At 46.0% G+C, this 22,208-nt stretch overlaps 1 protein-coding gene across 2 annotated transcripts in view; it reads right to left on the bottom strand.

Moving 5' to 3' along the window:
• LOC106805819 overlaps positions 1 to 22,208 on the bottom strand; it is a 122,018-nt gene that overhangs the window by 11,044 nt on the left and 88,766 nt on the right. For both annotated transcript variants that reach the window (XR_001393474.1, XM_014807564.1), the window contains 2 exons: positions 19,060 to 19,177; positions 4,659 to 4,780 (listed from right to left, as the gene is read on the bottom strand). Coding sequence is in view for 1 of the 2 variants with exons in the window: in XM_014807564.1 (XP_014663050.1) it covers positions 4,699 to 4,780; positions 19,060 to 19,177 (200 nt within the window). In the remaining variant the exon portion in view is untranslated. The remainder of the gene's footprint in view (positions 1 to 4,658; positions 4,781 to 19,059; positions 19,178 to 22,208) is intronic.

The raw sequence follows: 22,208 nt of genomic DNA, 5'->3' as shown, positions 1-22,208 counted from the left end.
GAGAGAGGAGAGGAGAGAGAAGAGAGAGAGGAGAGAGAGAGAGAGAGGAGGATGAGGAGAGGAGAGGGGGAAAGAAGAGCGAGAGCGATGGCGATGAGGGAAGAGCGTAGAGAGAGAGAGAGAGACACGAGAGAGAGAGTTAAAGAGAGAGAGAAAGGGAGAGAGTCAGAGAGAGGAGAGAGAAGAGAGAGAGAGAGAGAGAAGAGAGAGAGAGAGGAAGAGAGGGTGGAGCGAGAGGCGAGGATAGAGAAGAGAGCTGGAGAGAGAGAGAGACTCAGGGAGAGAGAAGAGAGAGAGAGAGATTGAGAGAGAGAGAGAGCGGAGAGAGAGAAGACGAGAGAGAGGGAGAGGAGAAGAGAGAGAGAGAGAGTGAGAGAGAGAGAGACTTCAGGGAGAGAGAAAAGAGAGAGAGGGCAAGAGCAGTCTATGAATCTCGCGGCAGGAAGCAGCGGGTTAACTTCCCGCGGTCTCGAAGAAGCAGCAGATCTTGCATATGCGTTGTTAGCGTTAATTCACCGCCTAGCTGGCGACGCGTACTGTGACGCCGGCTGCGCGCGCTGCTGTCGTGATGCATGTGCACGCACGCACACCACGCACGCCTGCACGGCCACGCGCAGGCGCACAGTCACCGATACCCGACAATTTCTCTCGCGAGGCATATACTCTGCACAGCCCTGGAGGTGAAACCAAAATGTCGGCAGCCGTCACTGGGAGCGGGCTGGTGGTGGGCGGGGGCGGTGGAGCGGGAGGAGGGAACCCCCTACGCTTAGGCCGACTGGTTGCTGAACGAGCGTCTCACCATCTCTATCTGCGCGTCTCTTGTACACATAATGCTGCCCCGCTGCTTCTCAGTTTACGACGCAATTTTTCGGTTCGCGTTCTCGCTCGCGCGTTCGGGCAAACGGCAGACAGCTAAACCCTTTCACGATATTCGCTCACCGACCCTTCCCTACTCCCCGACTCGCTGACAATCAGGTGTCTGTCGTACCTACGTTCCCCCTGCCCACCCCGCACCTGCCCGAATATTCTTTCCCGCCGACTCATGATCACACGACCCTACGCGACAAAACAGAACACTCCTGGCGGACAGGACCGGGGCGACGTGTAAGTGGGAGGGGGCGGCACAATCGTCTTCTGGTTGTTTTTGTGATTGCTTGTAAACGTGAATTCCTGGTTGTAGACAGACTGTTGACAGCAGACTAACACTGCCTCGCGCAAGACAGTCGTGATGAGAAGGAAGGGGCGGGACAGGCGGATACTGTTAGTTTATGCTGATGCTGCTGCTGCTATTGCTGCTGCTGCTTGCTGCTGCTGATGCTGCTGCCTGCTACTACTACTACTACTCTGCTACTACTACTGCTGCTGCTTGCTTTTCTACGCTTCCGCACTCTACCTGGACACGTTTCATCACGCGACGCAGCGCTCACATAAACCTGTTCTGTAGTCCTCACTCCGTTACAAGGCCAGATTGCGTACTGGTGGTCAGCCGCGTCATCTAGTTCTGCGCGAGGCCGAGCCAAACCACTCACGCCGCCAGCTTGTTAATATCTGGCAATTCATTAGGCCAGCCATTTCTGGTGGATGAGATCTTTCAACGAGACTGGTGGTGCGTGACCCCCGCAGACAAAACCCCTGGGGGATGTAACCAGCAGACATCGGCCGTCAAACAAGCACCTTAACCCTTTATCTGCACGGATTGAACATCCTGCCAACCTAAACACTGAGCACTCGCCTAGCCCGCTCGCACTTCTGAAGTCGGGGACGAGAGAACAGAGCCAGTGTGACGAGAGAGAGAAGAGAGAGAGATAGAGAGCCGAAAAGAGAGAGAGACCGAGAGTCGGAGAGAGAGATGAACTGCGAGGAGATCGAGTGAGAGCGCGAGAGGACGAGAGAGAGAAGAGCAGAAAGATAGAGAGAGATCGCGCACACGGTTGTAGTCGGTAGTGAGGATTGCTGGCTTACTGCGACCAGAGCCGATGAACCTGTGCCGATCAGTGACAGCCCTATTAGACGAAGTCCGCGATAGACGTAAGGCCCGATAGACGAAGCTTTATTCGAGAAACGCAATTGGCTACACGTCCGGAGTGGTCGGTTCGCCTAGCCCCAGGCTTACGCATCGCGGACATCCACTTTGATGCGTATTCGAACCGCTGAAATCATGCCGCACATCCACCGATGCCTCACTATAAATCAATATGATGCACTACAAAACCATATATCTATGCCCTAAACCTAACCCTAACTGTAACCCTAACCCTTTGCAATATTCGGTCTATCGGACCTTCGGTCTATGGGCTGCCCCCGTGAGACCTGAGGTGGACCTGTGGACACGGCTAATCCGACTGACTGTGTTGACACAAACCAGCCCTGATATCATGTGTAATATAGCTAGACTGTGTGACAGCAAGCCAGCCTGGTGTCAGGTGTAGTATAGCTAGACTGGTCTGTGACAGCCAAGCCAGCCCTGGTGCAGGTGTAGTATAGCTAGACTGCTGTGACAGCAAGCCAGCCCTGGTGTCAGGTGTAGTATAGCTAGACTGTGTGACAGCAAGCCAGCCCTGGTGTCAGTGTAGTATAGCTAGACTGTGTGACAGCAAGCCAGCCTGGTGTCAGGTGTAGTATAGCGTAGACTGTGTGACAGCAAGCCAACCGTGATATCATGTGTAATATAGCTAGACTGTGTGATAGCAAGCCAGCCCTGATATCAGGTGTAGTATAGCTAGACTGTGTGACAGCAAGCCAGCCCTGATATCAGGTGTAGTATAGCTAGTACTGCATGACAGCAAGCCAACCTGATATCAGGTGTAATATAGCTAGACTGTGTGACAGCAAGCCAGCCTGATATCAGGTGTAGTATAGCTAGTACTGCATGACAGCAAGCCAGCCCTGGTGTCAGGTGTAATATAGCTAGACTGTGTGACAGCAGCCAGCCCTGATATCAGGTGTAGTATAGCTAGTACTGCATGACAGGCAAGCCAGCCCTTGCGTGTCAGGTGTAGTATAGCTAGACTGGTGTGACAGCAAGCCAGCCCTGGTGTCAGGTGTAGTATAGCTAGACTGTGTGACGGCAAGCCACCCTGTAACAGGTGTGGCGTACCTAGACTGTGTAGCAGTAAATTAACCCTGATATCAGACCTCGTATAGCTAGACAGTGTGACAGTGTACTAGCCCTGGTTAGCCAGACTGCATGACAGGCAGACTGTGATGAAATACCACATGTGATCTGCGTGAGATACCATCGGCATGTTCGCCTCATCCACTACAGCACTGAAAGCCTACTAGAATAAAATAGATATAGTCAGCAGTTTGCTCAGCATATCAATGAGAATGGTATCAGCAGTTTAACCCTCACATTCAGTACATACAAAATCAAGATATGGCACATCAAATACCTTCCCGTACGGGGTAAGGGCAGACGATGAATGCTGGGCTACATGGATTAAATTGAAATTCAACAAAGACAGTATGATCATGGCAGTCACTCTAGAGCAAGTAGCAAGTAGGGCCTATATACACAATAATAAATAGTACAACACAGCCAGGACACAATAAAGACTGAACGCATGGTTGGACACTGATCACTTGTCTCATTTTGGCTTTTCTGCTGTAGAATTAGTTGCAATCTGAATACTTCTTACAATTTTCACATGACGCCCATTGACTACACGATTTTAGCAACTGCAGCTTATTTCAACACGTGTTTTACCCGTTTACTTTTTTGAATAAATTGACAATGTTTATTAAGATTACTGATAGCTATATATGCATACGCACTCATCTCAACTGTAATGTCTATTCAAACACACACTAGCAGTATTTTAACGACAGATCCAGACAGCCCTTCAAATGTGTGAATGTCAGGAAGTTAGAAGACAGTTTCCGCTCGCCCCTCAGCCAGCCACTATGAGGACGTTTCACAGACGGGAGAACCGGCGGTATCTGGTGGAGGTTACATCCTAGACATGACCTCCTAGGGATAATTATAAACTTGAAAGCAGTAAACAAAGTCCACTAAATGCAAAACGTGTGCCAACAAACAGAGAAACCCACGGAACCTACATCTGCCTTCGATAAGGTGCGCTGCAAGAGCAACCTCTCACACTAGCATGTTATATAACCCTTTACAAACAGACTCTGCAATATTGGCAGCGCAGTGCTAGGCAGCATGCTGCTGCAACACTTCTCATGTAGCTACTGAGCTCTAGCTTCTAATAAATCCTGATAACATGAATTATCTACGAATACCGTAATATATAAAATATCTGACTGCCAGTCACAAATGTTCTCTCAACCCCAAGTATCTGTAATGAAGTGCAGCCACGAGGAGACAATGAGATGCGCCACCACACAGATATGTGACAGGCTTGCCTAATCCAAGAACAGAACAAGGCGGTAAGTTATAAATTGCTCGCAATCTCACCTAGAACACAAATCATCTTCACGAACTTATCTCGTTCACTAATATCGTCGTGAGTTCTCTCGTTCACTAATATCGCCGTAATTGGAGTTCTTTCGTTCACTAATATCGGTGTGAGTTCTTTCGTTCACTAATATCGGTGAGTTCTTTCGTTCACTAATATCGGTGAGTTCTTTCGTTCACTAATATCGGTGAGTTGTTTCCACTGAAATACCTAATACGCGTTTGCGGCAACACTTACCGAATGAGAACTTGCAGACACGTCCTCGTTGACAGTTCCCCTAACGGTTGTCACTGCACACACTGGTGTGGCAGGTGGCTGACTGACCAGCATCCGGGTACTGATGTGTCTCCGAGTTGCATCTAAAACAAGCAGACACGCGTTGGTCAGGTAGCTTACACCTACTAATGCCTACTGCAACGGGTAAACCTCCAGCAAATATCCTGTGCAAGCCACAGTGTCATATTGGCACGCAGGTACTGCGAATAAAAATTGCAATCTGGTGTGCAGCGCTATATCTATATTCCACATGCATACAGCTTCGAGATTGTACCCTGTAAAATGCAACCTGTCTGGAATTCGCGCGTTAGCATTATTTATCTATATTTAGTTCTCTGGTCGTTGTCTGTGACACTGGCGCAATAAAACTAGCAGAATCTCACGAGCACTCACACGGGGGGGTAACTGTAAAGATTTGATGCGTACTCATTCACGAGAGACGTGGGAGGCTGGGTAGCGTGTATGAGAGACGTTGAGGGTGAATAAGGCAAATAAGAAGAAGATGGCGTGATCAAGACATCTAACTAGAACTTAATATACAAATTACATTTTGCAATTTTCACAATCAGTACTATACTCGTTGTGATTTTTACTAAGTTCAATCACAACCATGGCATCTGTGCTGCTTGCCACTCTAAGCTATGAATGAACATGCACATTCGGTCCCGATTGTACACCAGAAATAATTATTAGCACAAATTAAGCTATATTTTCTAAGAGCACCATGCATGTACAAAGCGTTGCACATAAACAGGCAGTGGCAGTCAGATACACATTTTGTTTATCACGAGTTGAAATGTTGACATGCCGCCACATGCAGCCAATATGTAATACGCACAATACAAAGACGGTGGTCTAGCTATGAATTTTGAATATCCACCTTGAGCTGGTTAAACACTAATTTATTGTTGCAATTTTTGAAGCAACTGCCCCTTTTTTGATACATGGGAGGGAGGGAGCGCACAAATATGTACTTTTAACAGTAATATCGACAGTACACGCGAGTCTCTCTCAGACTGAACTACAATCGGTTCCAGAAAGTTTTGCAGTAAAGGAACTTCCAATTAATGCTCCAAGCATGCAACCTAATAGATGTAATATCGGAAAACCATGGTTTACAGACCTAATATCCAGGTACTTATTATATTATGCAATTCATTTACTAGCGTCATGTCACTTAACTTACTTAGACGATTCAATGCGATAACGACTACTTAGTACTACCACGAAACGCCACAACAGCCACAATTCAGTCAATGTCTCGATAAACGAAACCATCATGATCGGAAAATACGTCGATAAACCTAAGCAGTGTATACACTCACATGACGTTTTCCATTAATCTCAGTAGGGTGATGCACACGATAGATGGTCTGCTGAGTAAGCACCTCACGGCTAAACACATGCAAGCACATCCCACCGTTGCGGCCGACATCTAGTATGCTGATTGGTGGAAGAAGCAGGCGTTTTGGCGTTTTTTGCACACTTGCCGGCTGGAGTGACGAGTACACATAAACCACGAGCATGTCTGGCTGCTAGCGCAGCAGCGTGTACAGCATCCATGCGGCCCTGCCTACATCCTCAGAGCTGTGAAGCCTGCTGCACGGATGGCAGCAGGCAACCACGCATGCACCGAATTCACTGCTCAATGGCTTTTTTCACATCGCTGCCTGGTGCTATCACAGTCAGACACGACTAACGTCCAGGACATGCAAAACGCAATTGCCAGCAGAATCTCCGCACGCTGAGAAAACCACAAAACAAGTGAGCAGCGTCTTGTCGAAACAAAGCCGCCCGCGTACAAAGCGCGCGAAAACATGGCGGCCGCCGCGCGGCGGCCGTAACAAGAACTTCGCCGCATCGAATTAAAAACTACACACTAGTTGATAAACCGCAGTTGATATGGTCGGCGAAGACATTAAAAAAGGCGAGGAGATCATGTGCGAGTGATAGATCAAGGTTGAGTAACCGGTTGCAGAGAGCCACAGTGTGTGTGATCCTCACTCGAGACAACTGCGCCGCCAGACCTCATCTCAACATGGCTACACACACGACGTGATATGCATCGCAATATCTGTGACTCCGGACAAAGGCGGATGGCGGCGCTCCCTGGCTCCTCGGCGCACCGTCTTCCAACGGCCAATTCGTGCGCGAATACGTCAAAATCGCTCAATTTTTAATTCCTCTCGCCAGTTCATTATTCATGCAAACTAATTAAAGGAGTTCAGCAAAGGATGCCGGGAGAGTGACTTGAAAGACTGTGGAAATGCTCCAGTGCCATTCTACATGCCCGAGGATTTTTATAATTCATAAGTACAATGGTGGATACCACCGCTTTCCTAAAAACCGTCTGTTACTGAGACCGAGAAAACAATTAGTGCGGCTTCGGGGAAAAACTCACCGACTACCTGCAAAGTCTCAAGATTAATCTGCAGGCGGCAATTTCACGAGCGAGTAAATAACAAAAGCCGAAGTGTTCGCCAACCTAACAACCACCTTGCCACATAGTCAGCCGACTATCTATATGCACATTAAAAATTACTCGCTTTATTTATTCACATCCTTTAAAAGAATGCAACGGCAAACAAAGCAATAGGACCTTGCCTAGAAACCGACCGAAACAATGAATTTGACTCGCTCTCACTTGAGCTTTACAGATAGCACCTGGCCCATGTATGATTTTATGCATATAGGGTGTCAACGCGTGTGCTTTCCGATGCTACGGCTGTGCGCAGGAGCGAGTGTGCGTGTTTATTTGACATCTTTATGAACATGTTGTTCCATCATGTATGATAACGCAAAGTACAAACTATGATCAACCCACACCTGACATTCAGTAGTGAGTTCAGTGACAGCAAAAAACGGGGCCACCAGACAGTTGGCAGTGTATTAAAGTGCAAACTGTCTAGACAGAATCAACCCACTGCCACCTATTTGCTCAGAGAATGCAGAAGTAATCTAACCTGGCAACCATGACCATTTTAAACGGGCTTACCGCTCGGCAATGGTTACCAAAATATTCTTTTAGATGACTCACTGCCGGATATTTTACTTAGAGTCAAAGGTCTGTAACGGACGATGGCTAATTAATTGGATACATATTTTAGAGAGCCTAATACAAATAAAGTGCGCGATGGAAAAGTTACTTGCTGCACGCAATGACACCGAATTTACAATGCATACTGGTGTTATATACCAGAAAAATGGAATTAGGTTGGGGGAATTTTCTACGTTATAGTTACATGTAGGATTTATGCAGGTGTAAGCTTTTATTGACAAATGCAGTGTTATCATCTATCTATCATACGGTGTTTCAACTTCATCTTTCAGTTGATTTATTACATTACATTTGAAGAAAAAAACTCTCGTTACCAACATGAAATAGCAGATAGATAAGCTAACCCAACAAATATATTAAAGTTTTCTTTCAGGTGAAATCAAGAATTGTGCGTTTACACACAGCAGCTTTACCATCAATTGAATCATTTAATTTCAATTGCCATCGAACATGGCAAAATTGTTAAGTATTTTCCTTAAAGCCTCCCACGTCAACCTACTCAAATTCGGAGGCATCATGGAGATAATCAGCTAGCATTTGCTGTGGCCTCCACCGTTTATTGCCACGAGTCCTGACTGCTACATAGCAAGTCAAAAGCGGTGATCAGTAGGTAATTACCAGTGCCACTTGCTTATATTTTCCTATATCCATGTACCATAAACATTGTCACGTAACATTCTTCTATGATTTCACCTACTAACCAACCATTACTGCGGAGACAATAACGAGTGGGCAGATGACGTCACAAAGCTCACGCAGCCTCCTCAAGAACTTTTCATTGAGCAATCAACGTACATGATTTATTGGTACACGAACACTATATATATAAATATATATATATAGATCGATGAATTTCACAATTTTCAGCATTTAGTGCATACACCCAGTAGCTACGTCACACTCGTCTGTCGGACTTGCGAGAGAAATGCTAACTAATGCCCCCCCCCCCCCGATATGGGCAAGCTGCTTCAACGCTAACCGCTTATCACTCATCACATTTCACAGACAATTTACATTTAACTTGATCCAAACAGTGGGCATCACGAATATCGATTTCAAAGCAGGTAGAGTTCATCAAGCATGAACACTAAGAAACAAGAGACTGCCCGTGCATGCACAGATTCGAGTTATATATATTATATATATATATATATATATATATATATATAGTTTACTGGGCTGTCAGAACTATACGACTCCTCATCACTACAATCACTGTGCAAGCTATACAGAGTAAAGTTTAAATTTTGACGACTATCAAAAAATCACCATGTCTCTAAGTTCCGGGCGTAATATCAACCGCTGTAGCAGAAACCGAGAGTGGAAAACGAGAGTGGAAAACGAGAGACACAAGAGCGACAAAAGCAAGAGCAAGAGTGAGACATACGAGCAGGATAGTTTCAAAAACAAACGTATAGTTTTACGATTAATTGCTGCAATATGCGTAGATTTACGCGAGCGACCCCGGACCTCAGCCCCACTGTATTGTTCTCATGGCCACACCGTGGCTGAAGCACGGTTCGTCTCGTCTAATTGATTACTATAATTAATGACGCTTGCTGCGCACCCGGGCATGCAAGAAAACAACAGGGCAGCTCGATTGCCACGGCCTCTCATTGGCTAGAGCTGTTACACCCCCATCATCACGCATAGATTACCCAAGGCATAAAATTTTAATTGTGCAACCCAGTTTTGAATGCAAAACTTTTTTAATTGCTGCTCGCTGTAGAATTGGAACCTGAAATTTGCTCCCAACCTATAGTCGCGAGGCGCGGCCGTCCGAAAAAAAGAGAAGCAACGCCACTTGATGGCTATCTGATGTGATGCAGACAGCAAACTTTCCCACAGAAATTGAACTATCATGTCACTTGGGGGCCACTTTTTTATGAGGCTCGAAAAGCAAGGAAAAATGTATATCAAACAACACCTGTTCAACTTGGTTGGCCAGAAAGCGCGGACCGCGTCGCATGCACACACTGGCTACCACTGTAAACGCAGACACGAAATAGGAGCTCGCTCGCCGTAACCAGCAAATTACAGATGGCAGATGAAAGAATGCAATTTAAAATTGAGCTCAACCTGCTAGCCCGCCACACAGCCGAGTTATGACACGCCAACGGCGACGCTCAATTGAAAATCCGCTTCACAGCACGCCAACATCTGGAAGACAGTTCAACCAACTTTAATCCTCACGCTGCTCCCGGATCAAATTTCTTAAAAAACCGTTTGAACTACACCAGCCAAACGGAGGCGCGGAGAGTACGTGCTTTTACTGTACCAGTTGAAACAGCGGCACGTAAATGTACACACGCGCGCACGCACACGCACACGTACACGCACACGTACACGCACGCACCCGAGCGGCAGCAGGTAAAGAGTGAGAGAACCCTCCAGTATACTCCTGCTACGAGTGGAGGAAACCTTCCTTCGCTTTAAAGTCATCATACGCCCCAAAACATCGTTAAGTATTGATTAGTGCTCATGTGAGAAATGTCCGGATAACCCGCCAGCGTAACGTGGTCATTGTCACGGCACTAATAGAGGCAGCGCTTTGTCACACGCAGCATGCTTCCTCGATCTGCTCGTGTGCGGGCCTGAAACCACTTACTAACCGCTGGAATTCGGCGGGTAGCGAGAGAGGAGCCAGGCGTGGGTGGGGGCAGGGTAACTAAGCTTGTAGCGATTGCCATTATCTTCATCCTTACCGTCAGTATTCAAAGTAACACCTACATTCTTTCAGCCGTATTACTGTAATTACTACCTCCTCTGTCACCATCTCCTTCCATTGGCTAAGTTTGTCAGCTATGGCTATGTTCGAGTGTGTGCGTGTGTGTGTGCGCGCGTGCGTGCGTGCTCCGCAGTAACGCCTTATTTCTCTTCATGCTGCTTCTAGATACAGCATTACGCCCTCCCCTTCCCCCGTTAATGTCCCTGTCTAGACAGAAGTCCACACATACATTCCATTCCTAGCCCATGACTCAACATGGTACCTAACCGCAAGCACAGCAGCCAGCTACTTGGTTGGTTAATATAACTGCTGGAAAGACCCAAACAGTCTGTGTTTATAAATTCCCGATACTGCTACACATATTATTTGCTTGTTTGCGAAGATAGGCTTCGCGCGAGAGTGCGCGACGAAGCATGTAACTCTTGCCATGTAACAGTACACGGGCATAAAGAACACGCGATATACAACGGCTCCACCTTACGAAAATTCGAACATTTTTAAATGCAACTTTTTCCAGGCGGACCGCAGCATGCTCATACTAGGAGCATAATTAATTAGTCTAGTATAGTTATGCTTTCAAAAGGCCTCACAGTCACACTCGCGCTGACTGTTTAACGCCCATTAAAACGACGGTCCGAGGTGCGGTTTGAAATATAATGATTACACATTTCAAACATTAATTACCGTACTAATCATACCAGCATTTATGCACAACTGCCTGTCCAAATGCGTCGCTTCATAGTTTTCCTAAACAGTAAAATTTTAACACTTCTAATAGTATGAATGTTAGTGATAACAAGACAAAACCGTAGCGAATGATTGATTAGGCACTGTGTTAAATATTTATGTAATAGTGAGCTACTGGCCTAGTATAGTAGTATAGTAGTTACGCCTGCATATATATGTGTGGCTTTACCACTCACAAGTAGCACCTCGACTGTAATGCTAATCAGCACATCGTGTGCTTAATCTAGTCATCGCGCTACACGTAAATGCCCACCAGTTCTACGGCCGTACGGACACTTGCTCCAAATCAATAAAGATAAATTCGTGTTAAATCACCACGTCTATTCCGTGCGCATGCATACATCCCGGGGACACGGGCAATGATCACAAAATCTAATGTTTGGCTGCTATCAGCCCGATATGCGTCACGTGCATCCCATACAAGCTGCACGCCACGCTGATAGGGTCTATGTCCCCCAGGGTACTGCCGGAACGTACCCTGGGTACGGTACGGTATACCAGAACGTACCCTGGTACTAAATACTACTATCTAATATGCCGGACCGTACCTCGCCTACTACACTAACGAGTCTAGGGAGACGCCTACGCCTACTCCCTAACCCTAACTCTAACCCTAACCCTAACCCTAACCATATCAGCTAGATAGTTACCAGGGTACGTTCCGGTATACCGGACCGTACTCAGGGTACGGTTCCGGCAGTACCCTGGGGGACATAGACCCTCTCAGCTGCAAGCCACGGTCAACGATAAGCTGCGCGGGAAAACGAAAGAATTCACCTGCATATAACACTTCTACTTACAGATATATGTTGTATTACACGCTGTATTAAATCAATCTTCGCTATCCAAAATCGATCACTAAACATACAGGTGTATCACCATCATTGGGGACAGGTTCGATCACGACAGTGTATTATTTACACAACCAACGATGAGCTCGCCCCCCCCCCTTCCACCGAGCGGCGTTTGCTGACAATAGCTCCCTTATAGCTTTGTGAAAAAGTGATGCCTCACGAAAAAAACACGGTTCTAATCGTCACAAAAGCGTTTCAAACCACTAACCATGTGCAGTGTAGCATACCGAGACAACGGACTGTCGCGTGACCGTCTTCTTTCCCGAACTAATAACCGTGTACGAAAGTATCGATGTGCAAGATTAGCGCATGTACTTCACTCTCTCCTGCCATCTATATCCTGCCCGCGTACATCGCTCTCTCGACGATAGCAAGAGGGAACTACAAGCTTCAACAGACAATAACAACTACAAAAAACAGCCATGTAAGTACACAGTGTATTATGACGGGTATACACGGCGAGATTAGAAGGCTAGTGGCCGGTGAGAGCCACCCCGCCCTGCACCCACACGCACGTACACACTCACGCACGCACGCACGCACCCACCCGCACGCACGCACCCATCCGCGCACGCACGCACGCACACACTCACGTGGCACTTTAGCGTGTATGCGGGAGCAGTGACTCCCAACAGCGCGTGAATAGAACTTTCCAAATGAAGATCTACTAACTCAAATACGGGTAATGAAATTAGTGTCTGCGACAGCTTGTCGGCGGCTCTCCTAGCTCCACTGTACCTCTATATAGGTTCGCTGTGTCTAAATAGAGCTGGTTTATCGGGTGGTGTTCACCAAAGCATAATTTCCGAAATTGCAATATACCGCCACATCTACTGTAGGTCTTTGCTCGACTATTTGCATGGTCACGATAAATAATCGCATGATTTCATTTCCGAAATTAGCTTACTTCCTGCTGGAAAATGTTACCTGATGGAACAATTACGGATCATACTATGCCATAATACTGAAGCCATCACGGCTTACACACACTCACACACAGCAGGTGTTGGATGAGCGTAAAATACCTTTCTCTATTATACATGCACAAAATAAGAGATCATATACTTATTACGCCGAACAACTAGCTCCTGCAAACTTGTGTTCGCGACATATAAACACAACTGCCGTGCAATTTCAGAAAGGACGAATAGAAAAACAGAAGCCGTGACTGCGAGCTCGACGACGTTTCACATGCAATGTTTGTTACAATTTGTTTTATTTACAATTAACGCGCGCAGAGCAGCACTTGACCTTCTGCTGCCCCCAAACAGCCAGCATGCTGGCCACTCCACACCCCGTTGAGTCAGAATGCGTAAAATCGATGCGAAGTTCTTCAATTCTTACGAATTTCAACCACGCTAATTGACCCGGCGCCTAGCACCTCATGCTCCGAGCGAGCGAGATCAACACGCTCGGACAGTGCGGCGCGAGCTGTGCGGGACATGCACACATAGCAGACAGACATGGAGACAACAGGCAGATATGCACACATAGGAGACACGCATAGCAGCCAGACATGCAGACGTAGGAGACATGCATGCAGACGTTAGAGACAGACATGCAGACATAGCAGACAGGTATGCAGACATAGAAGACAGACATGCAGACATTGGAGACAGACATGCAGACGTAGGAGACAGGCATGCACACATAGGAGACAGGCATGCACACATAAAAGACAGACATGCAGACATGCAGACATAAAAGACAGACATGCAGACATAGAAGACAGACATGCAGACATTGGAGACAGACATGCAGACTTAGGAGACAGACATGCAGACGTACGAGACAGGCAAGCAGACTTAGCAGACAGGCATGCACACATAGGAGACAGGCATGCACACATAAAAGACAGACATGCAGACATAAAAGACAGACATAAAAGACAGACATGCAGACATAGAAGACAGACACGCAGACATCAGAGACAGACACGCAGACATAGAGGACTGGCATGCAGACATCAGACAGACACGCAGACATAGAAGACTGGCATGCAGACATCAGATTGGAGGGGGAGGAGGGAACCTACGCTTGCCGACTGTGTTCCTAACGGGCTCACCCTCTCTATCTGCGCGTCTCTTGTGCACATAGAGCTGCCCCCGCTGCTCCAGTTTACACGCATTTTTCGGTTGCGCTTCTCGCTCGCGGTTCGGAAACGAGACAGCTAAACCCTTTCACGATATCGCCACACCCTTCCCTCTCCCCGACTCGCTGACAATCAGGTGTCTGTTCTATCCTACGTCCCCCTGCCCACCCGCCCACCTGCGAATAATTCTTTCCCGCCCGCTCATGATCACCACGACCCTACGCGACTAAAACAGAACACTCCTGGCGAGACAGGACCGGGGGACGTGTAAGTGGGAGGGGGCGGCACAATCGTAACGGTGTGATGCTTGTAAACGTGATTTCCTGGTGTAGACAGACTGTGTGACAGCAGACTAACACTGCCTGCCGGCAAGACAGGTGAGAGAAGGAAGGGGGGCAGGCGGTACAATCGTGATAGTGTGATGCTGCTGCTGCTATTGCTGCTGCTGCTGCTGCTGCTGCTGCTGCTGCTGTTGCTGCTGCTGCTGCTGCTGCTGCTGCTGCTGCTGCTGCTGCTACTACTACTACTACTACTGCTACTACTACTGCTGCTGCTGCTACGCCCGACTCTACTGGACAGGTTCATCACGCGAGCGAGCGCTCACATAACCTGTTCTGTAGTCCTCCTCCGTTACAAGCCAGAAGTTGCTGACTGGTGGTGAGCAGCCGCGCCAGGTCATCTAGTCGCATCCCTGACGCCGAGGCGCGAGCAACCACTCACGGCCGCCAGCTGTTAATATCTGGCCAATTCAAGGCCAGCCAGTCTGGGATGAGACTTTCAGACGAGACTGGTGGTGACCCCGCCAGACAAACACCCCTGGGGGATGTAACCAGCAGACATCGGGGTCAAACAAGCACCTTAACCCTTTCTGCACGGATTGAACATCCTGCAACTAAACACTGGCACTCGCCTAGCCCGCTCGCATTCTGAAGTCGGGGAGAGAGAGACAGAGCGAGTGTGAGAGAGAGAGAGAGAAAGAGAGAGAGAGAGAGAGAGAGAGAGAGAGAGAGAGAGAACGAGAGAGAGAGAGAGAGCGCGAGAGCGAGAGGGAGAGAGAAAGAGAGAAAGAGAGAGAGAGATCGGCCGCACAGGGTTGTAGTCGTGTGAGGATTGCTGCTACTGTGACACAGAGCCGGATGAACCCTGTGCGACAGTGACAGCCCTATAGACCGAAGGTCCGATAGACCGAAGGCCCGATAGACCGAAGGTTTATTCGAATACGCAGTGGCTACACGTCCGGAATCGGTCGCCTAGCCTCCAGGCTAGGCATCCGGACATCCACTGATGCCGTATTCGAACGTGAATATGCCGCACATCCACCGATGCCACTATAAATCATATGATGCCACTACAAACCATATATATGCCCTAACCCTAACCCTAACTGTAACCCTAACCCTTTGCAATATTCGGTCTATCGGACCTTCGGTCTATAGGGCTGCCCCCGTGAGACCTGAGGTGACCTGTGTGACAGGGCTAATCCGACTGACTGTGTTGACAGCAAACCAGCCCTGATATCATGTGTAATATAGCTAGACTGTGTGACAGCAAGCCAGCCCTGTCACGCAGACGTAACAGACGCAGGCGGTTGCACGTGGGAAGCTACTCTGACAGCGTGCGCGCCCGCGCCCGCGCCCGCACCCGTCTGCCCGCAGCTGTTCAACCCTGACACATACGTGCCACTCAAGCCCTCGTCAAGTGGCGAAGGTTTTATGTCTGGAGGGGACAGATGTTAGTAACTCTGCTACCTGGCGGCTTAGCTATTCCCTCGCTTTCATGCGGAATAAATAAATGTGGTTTGTTTACATCAATCTTAGTGCAGCGCGTATAAACACGGGCGACTAGTGGTGAACATATTAAGGTAACCGCATGTGTCTTGTGAGACATATTTGAAATATAAATTAAAATATTATCGGAACTTCAAAACTGACGAATGGTGAGCCTCCCATAAAAGTAAATCCTTTCAAATCGAAATAGAGAACGGGTAAAAATTAGTGTAGCTAATAAACAAGGCACGCAGTGAAGAATATTAATGCAAGTAAATGTGTCTGATCACGCATTATCAAAATTTCACTGTAAAATTTCAAAATGATTTTTCTAATATACTTCATAGCTTACAGCAGCACCTGGTGGCAGAAATGTGAGTTTCAGTTGCAAGAAATGTAAAATTACAATCGTCTCACTAAACATAAACGCTCTACTTGAAATCCGGACAACAAACGAGAGAAATTACAGAGAACAGGAAACAAAAAGATGTACCTTATTTTAGGAGCACACAAAATGTCCCTCGTGTTACCTAGTGGAGGGTATCAATTACAAAGGAAGCAAAGAATGCATGAATCCGCGGTAACAATGAGACCTTTGAAATATCCCATGGCGAGTGGCTTACACAAAAATTACTTAACCTACCGTATGGGACAATTTTATGACATCAATAAAAAATGCTAGCAGAAAACAAAACGACGCTGCGAAGACTGCACACGTCATGTGAAAGAGGAGAGCCCGAATGTTGCTTGAGCACAAGAGTACTTCAACCGTAATAAAAGAACATTCATGCGCCCGATTACCTGTTGTTACGGCGAGCAGCGGTTAGCCGTCTGTGCGCGTAATGCAGCATGCCTCCCAACGCTAGGTCACAGCCCAAGCATACCTACCATTTCGCATTCGCTGAATGCCAGGCAGTTGACACCATGACCAATATTACGAATGTGAGCTAGCTGTCTGTGTGTGCTAGCCACTTAACCTGCCATGCATGCTTGTGGCAGCATACTAGATATGCAGGTTTCTGCGGGATTTCCGAGATCGAGAAAGAAATTAGTACCCACTTTTGCGACCACAGTAAAGATTTAAAATTAGGTGTTTGAGGTGACACTAAAATCATATCAATCTCAGCAAGTAATGGGACTAGAAGCTGCTCACACGAGTTTGATAGAGAAATGTAATGAAAGAAAACAGAGGAAAACAACACAGAGAGAGGGGGAAGAAATAACGAACGGGAAAGGAATGCGTGAGAGAGGAGCAAGACCGAGAGAGAGAGCGAAAAAGAGAGAGAGAGAGAGAAAGAGAAAGAGAGAGAGAGAGAGAGAGAGAGAGAGAGAGAGAGAGAGAGCAGGGAAAGCAAGAGTACAAGTTAGAATGAGCCAGCATGATTTGTTAAGTACCGCTTCTGTAAGGGTTCATATTTTAACGACCATATCTGCTCTTGCCCGCAGGAGGAGGAAAACTGGACACACTACACATACTCTGATGTGAACATTAGGCCTGCATCTGAGGAAACAGTCTCTCATCCATTTCCTCGCCCAATTTACTGATGCACAACAATCTTCACCATCTACAGCCATGCAGCCCCTACACCGTCTCTCTCTCGATCTCTATATCTCTTTCTCTCTCTCTCTCTCTCTCTCGCTCTCGCTCTCGCTCTCTCTGTCTCTCTCTCTCTCTCTCTCTCTCTCTCTCTCGTTTTCGCTGGAATCAAAATGAAGAGTTAGTCTTATTTTGGCTGAAACGCTGTTATTATGACTATAAGGCTTATTTTGACTGCATTTTTTGTGAAAAGGGAAGCCAGAATCAATAGGTACAGCAGCTTGTTATTTTGGCTGTTCTTTACACGAGGGGGGATGTCCCTTTCAGCCTGCCAGCTTCGAATGCCCACACTCTTAACGACAATTGAGATATGCACACCGTGCGAGCATCCATTACAGGGAGCATGCTATAATAAACGTGATAATAGGAGTTTCTAGTTTTCATTTGGCATTATCACCAACCAATTTTGTACAACTGTAACAAAATCCATCTACATGTATCACCTTTCATGACAGTGATATATAACCATGCACCATTTATAACCATCAGCAGCTGTATGGCGATTCTGTGAAGTACATTGACAAATAGGCAGATCTATGACACACAAAGATCAAACTCAAGAGCTGGAAATAGCCTCGCAAATTTCCCATACCTGCCTTTTGATGGAAATGCAATTGGCGGATGTGCATTCAGTATGAAGACTACTATCTTTTAAAAACGCGGGAATGACTACTACACTAGTGCCGACTACATCACGTTTTACATACGATGCAAAAAACTGACAAAAATCAGTTTCCTTACACCAGGAGTTAATAATGACAAATTGTCTAATATTGTGTCTAATATTGACAATTTGTCATTATTAACTCCTGCTTGCACTGGTAGAGGGAATCAGCAGCTTACCCGCAGAGTACTTACCATGCAAGGCTATCATCAAGGCTATATTTTGTAAAAGGTATGAATATAATTGTTTCATATACTATCAAGGGTTAATAATGACAATATTTGTCATTATTAACTCCTGCTTGCACTGGTAGAGGGAATCAGCAGCTTACCCGCAGAGTACTTACCATGCAAGGCTATCATCAAGGCTATATTTTGTAAAAGGTATGAATATAATTGTTTCATATACTATCAAGGGTTAATAATGACAATATTTGTCATTATTGACCTATGATACTATGAAAGCCCGAACGATAGTCAAATCAAGGGAAAAATTATTCAAGTGAACTGTGCACCCGACTGCCATTCACTGTAATTATATGTTGTGTATGATGCACGTTTCATCAAGAAAGAATGCTTGACAATGTTACGATTCAAGAAGCGTTCACAGAAGATGCCTTAATAATACAAGCGGAAAAACGTGTAACCATCACTGTCACACACAGAAGGATGCATGGGTCTCCTAACTTGGCACTGTGACCCAAGACTAGCATCTTAACCCACACCACTACTGTTAATTTTCCAACAGACATGCTTTATGTACGCGTGGGAACACGACCGGGAAAGACATGTGTCTGAGCCGCATTATTGTTTGAACATCCAACAATGGACCAACATACAACGAAAATCTGACTTACCTCTTCACACTACCGATGGTCGTTACGTCAAAGCTGACCCTGATCTCATCCTTGCCTTGCTCGATTAGTGCACCCCACACAATGCAAGCAAGATTTGCATTAATTAGGCTATGGCAACCTGTAAGGAACATGAAAGATTCATTACATATATGCATGTATATACTCGTAACGGCTGGAAACGAAAAATCGGGATTGCGGTCCCGAAAGCTGAGACTGTGGAAAGGCATATTTCGCTATTAACACACACATTATGTACATCCACCATCATCCAGACTAGATGGCAAGCAAAGACTACTTTTATGGACTGGTATGCTCCTGACTAAAAATAATAAATAGAAAAACAAATACGTGGCAGATTCGTCGCAAAATACACTAGACTATTGACAACAGTCTACGTGGTTCTTGTAACGGAAGCCAATCTCCAATTACAAGAGCCGAGCAGTAAGAGACAGTGATAGGTGGTAAGCTAACCACAAGGCAGAAGGAATGAGCTGTATCTGTCTAGACAGTGTATAAACTGTCTCTAATGCCATCAATGGTGCTTGCTGAGAAAAAATGAGTTCACATTAAGTTCATATCAGGTAGATGGAAAGCCTGGCCAGTATATTGATTTAGGAGCAGTAAGTGCAGACTGGGCATAGTGGATACCACGCAATTCAAAGCCAGCCTACAGCTAACCCTGCCTAATTAAACCAGGCAAAGCCTCCTTGCAGACAGATTCAAATATCAGACTAGATTGCTGGAGTTTCAACACTGCCTGCAGAATATAGCATTGCGTGGTCAGCCTATAAGCAAAGCATGGTTACAATTATTACTTATAATGGTTACCATGTTTCATCTTCTATCTAAACTAGTAAAAAGATGGACTTGCTACGATTTTTAAATACAATTCACTTGAAAACTGAAGCAAAAGTTAATTCAGGAGAAACATGACCTCCCACACATTACAGCCAGCTACATGTTAGCGTGCAAGGTTCAATCTGTTAGAATCTTTTTGAAATGATTCTTACCTGTCTATAAACCCAATTTCGCAAATATACAAGTTAATTAATATGTATAACTGAGAGGGCTACGTGCAGCAAGCTCTTGGCGTTGGTTCAATCAGCAAACCCATGCTTGATGGCAATGTGCTAACTCTTTCATGCCTACACCAGCAAACAGGTAAATTAACAAAAAGGCTTTGCACTGCATTTCAAAGAGGCGGGGATGCTGCTGCTGCTGCTGCTGCGCTAGCACAATACATAATTTGCCAATCGTGAAGCTAAATGGACGGCATTTGCTTTTCGCGCCGCCACTAGATGTCGCTCGCAGTTTGAACGAGCATCCGGAGCGAATTTTTTTTTGCACTCCTCTCGCAGATATCAGATAGACAGGAGCTACGTGATTGGGTCAAGTTTCATGAACCGTTATAGATGAAAACCCACCCATCCAGCAAACACTTTAAAAATTTTAGATTGTGAGAGAAAAGTTAGTACAGTTTTCGGCTGAGCCACAAACATGCACTTTGGTGGCTAGTGATGTTCAATCCTAGACACACACAGGTGGGGAGGGAGCGCCTTCGTTTAGTATCTGGTGAGACATAGACGACAGCTAAGAACACTTGCCAGACAGCGACAGACAAAAAACCCCTTCTATGGCTGTGAAGCCTACAGCCGTATGGCGATACAGAAAGTAGTCTACAGAGGCGAGCCAAACCTGCTATAACAAGCAATGAGGAGAAAGGCCAAATCCATCACAACGTTACCTGTACATCATCGGCTATCTGAACCAAATAGGTGTCGAAGAAGGGGGGGGGAGGGAGGTGTCCATTGGCGAGAATAGAATATATTTAAAATATTCGTCATTACACCAATCCTGCTGCAGTTCCATTTTGTAATGAAATAATTAAAGGCTCGAAGTATTCACTGTAACTAATGTACATAGGTCCTTATTGAGGTATATGGCTTGAAGCTTTTCTTATATTTAACTTGTTCTCATTTTTATAGATTTTACTTATGACTATCCATTATACTAAACTATCCCATATAATAAATAAATAAATAAATAAATAAATAAATAAATAATATATATATATATATATATATATATATATATATTCAAACAATGGTGAATCATTGCCCAGTGCTACTGAAATTAAATAAAACTTTCATTGTATAATATTTATGGGTTTTCTGGAATTTTATAACAAGGGAACAAAGGTATAAGCACATTTTAAGCAATAAACCAGCCTTTTTACTGTGCAATCTTCATACATTTAGTTTCTATTTAGAGTGATATCCAGTAAACATCCATTTAAACTGCAACTATCCAACTGCACGAACAATACACATCTCACCATCACTGCCCAGCAACCGGCCCCTGTGAATTATCCAGCCCGCTATACCTTATATATCAAGAGCGCTTATATCAGTTTAAACTGGAGCAGACGATTTTTAAAGAAGTGCCACCTGTGCCGGAGATGACAGTTGCGGAGACGAGCGTGCAGGTGCGGGCCTACGCTTCTCACCTGCCTTCCGAGTCACCACTCGACCGACATAAACAGCCCACACCGCCCTGTACATCTCACGACGCGGCCGGCCGAGCTCCCGAACTGCAGAAATGACCACGCAAAACCTTGACAATTTCTCTCCGCCAAAATTTGCTACGGAAATCAATGCGTAATGTGGAGATGATAGTGCCTTACGCGTGTGGCAGTTGATGAACCCCGTTGAGGTCACGTCACACTGGCAGACCTGCCCTATCCTGCCCAGACAGTGGGAACACTCGGGATAGGAAAGGGGTCATCAGAGATTAGGCTAAGCCTTCCGTGATTTCCAAAGTGAATGTCAATTAGTATGCGGTAGCATCAAAGCTAAACAAAAAACCGCCCCTTCTCTCGATCGTTATGACAGTAACGACGATAACTATATATTTGCACGAGCCCTTTACTAAACCGACCACCCCGACGGATAGATGCAGAGGCTGAGCAGTACACAAATTGGCCTCATTAAAAATCTAGCAATTTATGAAAATAATTAGTCTTTATTTTGGGCTCTGTCTGCACGTGCTGTGTTAAGATTTCATCTCCTTTGCGTGCGGCTTGTGCCGCAAAATACGCGAAAAATTTAATCTCAATCAAAGAGTCGATTAATTTTAGCCCCTCCAAACCA

Source organism: Priapulus caudatus, unplaced genomic scaffold, assembly GCF_000485595.1.
Source record: "Priapulus caudatus unplaced genomic scaffold, Priapulus_caudatus-5.0.1 Scaffold7, whole genome shotgun sequence".
NCBI lineage: Eukaryota > Metazoa > Priapulida > Priapulimorpha > Priapulimorphida > Priapulidae > Priapulus > Priapulus caudatus.
The sequence above is the reverse complement of the archived record's forward strand: the minus strand, read 5'-3'. Positions and strand labels throughout refer to the sequence as shown.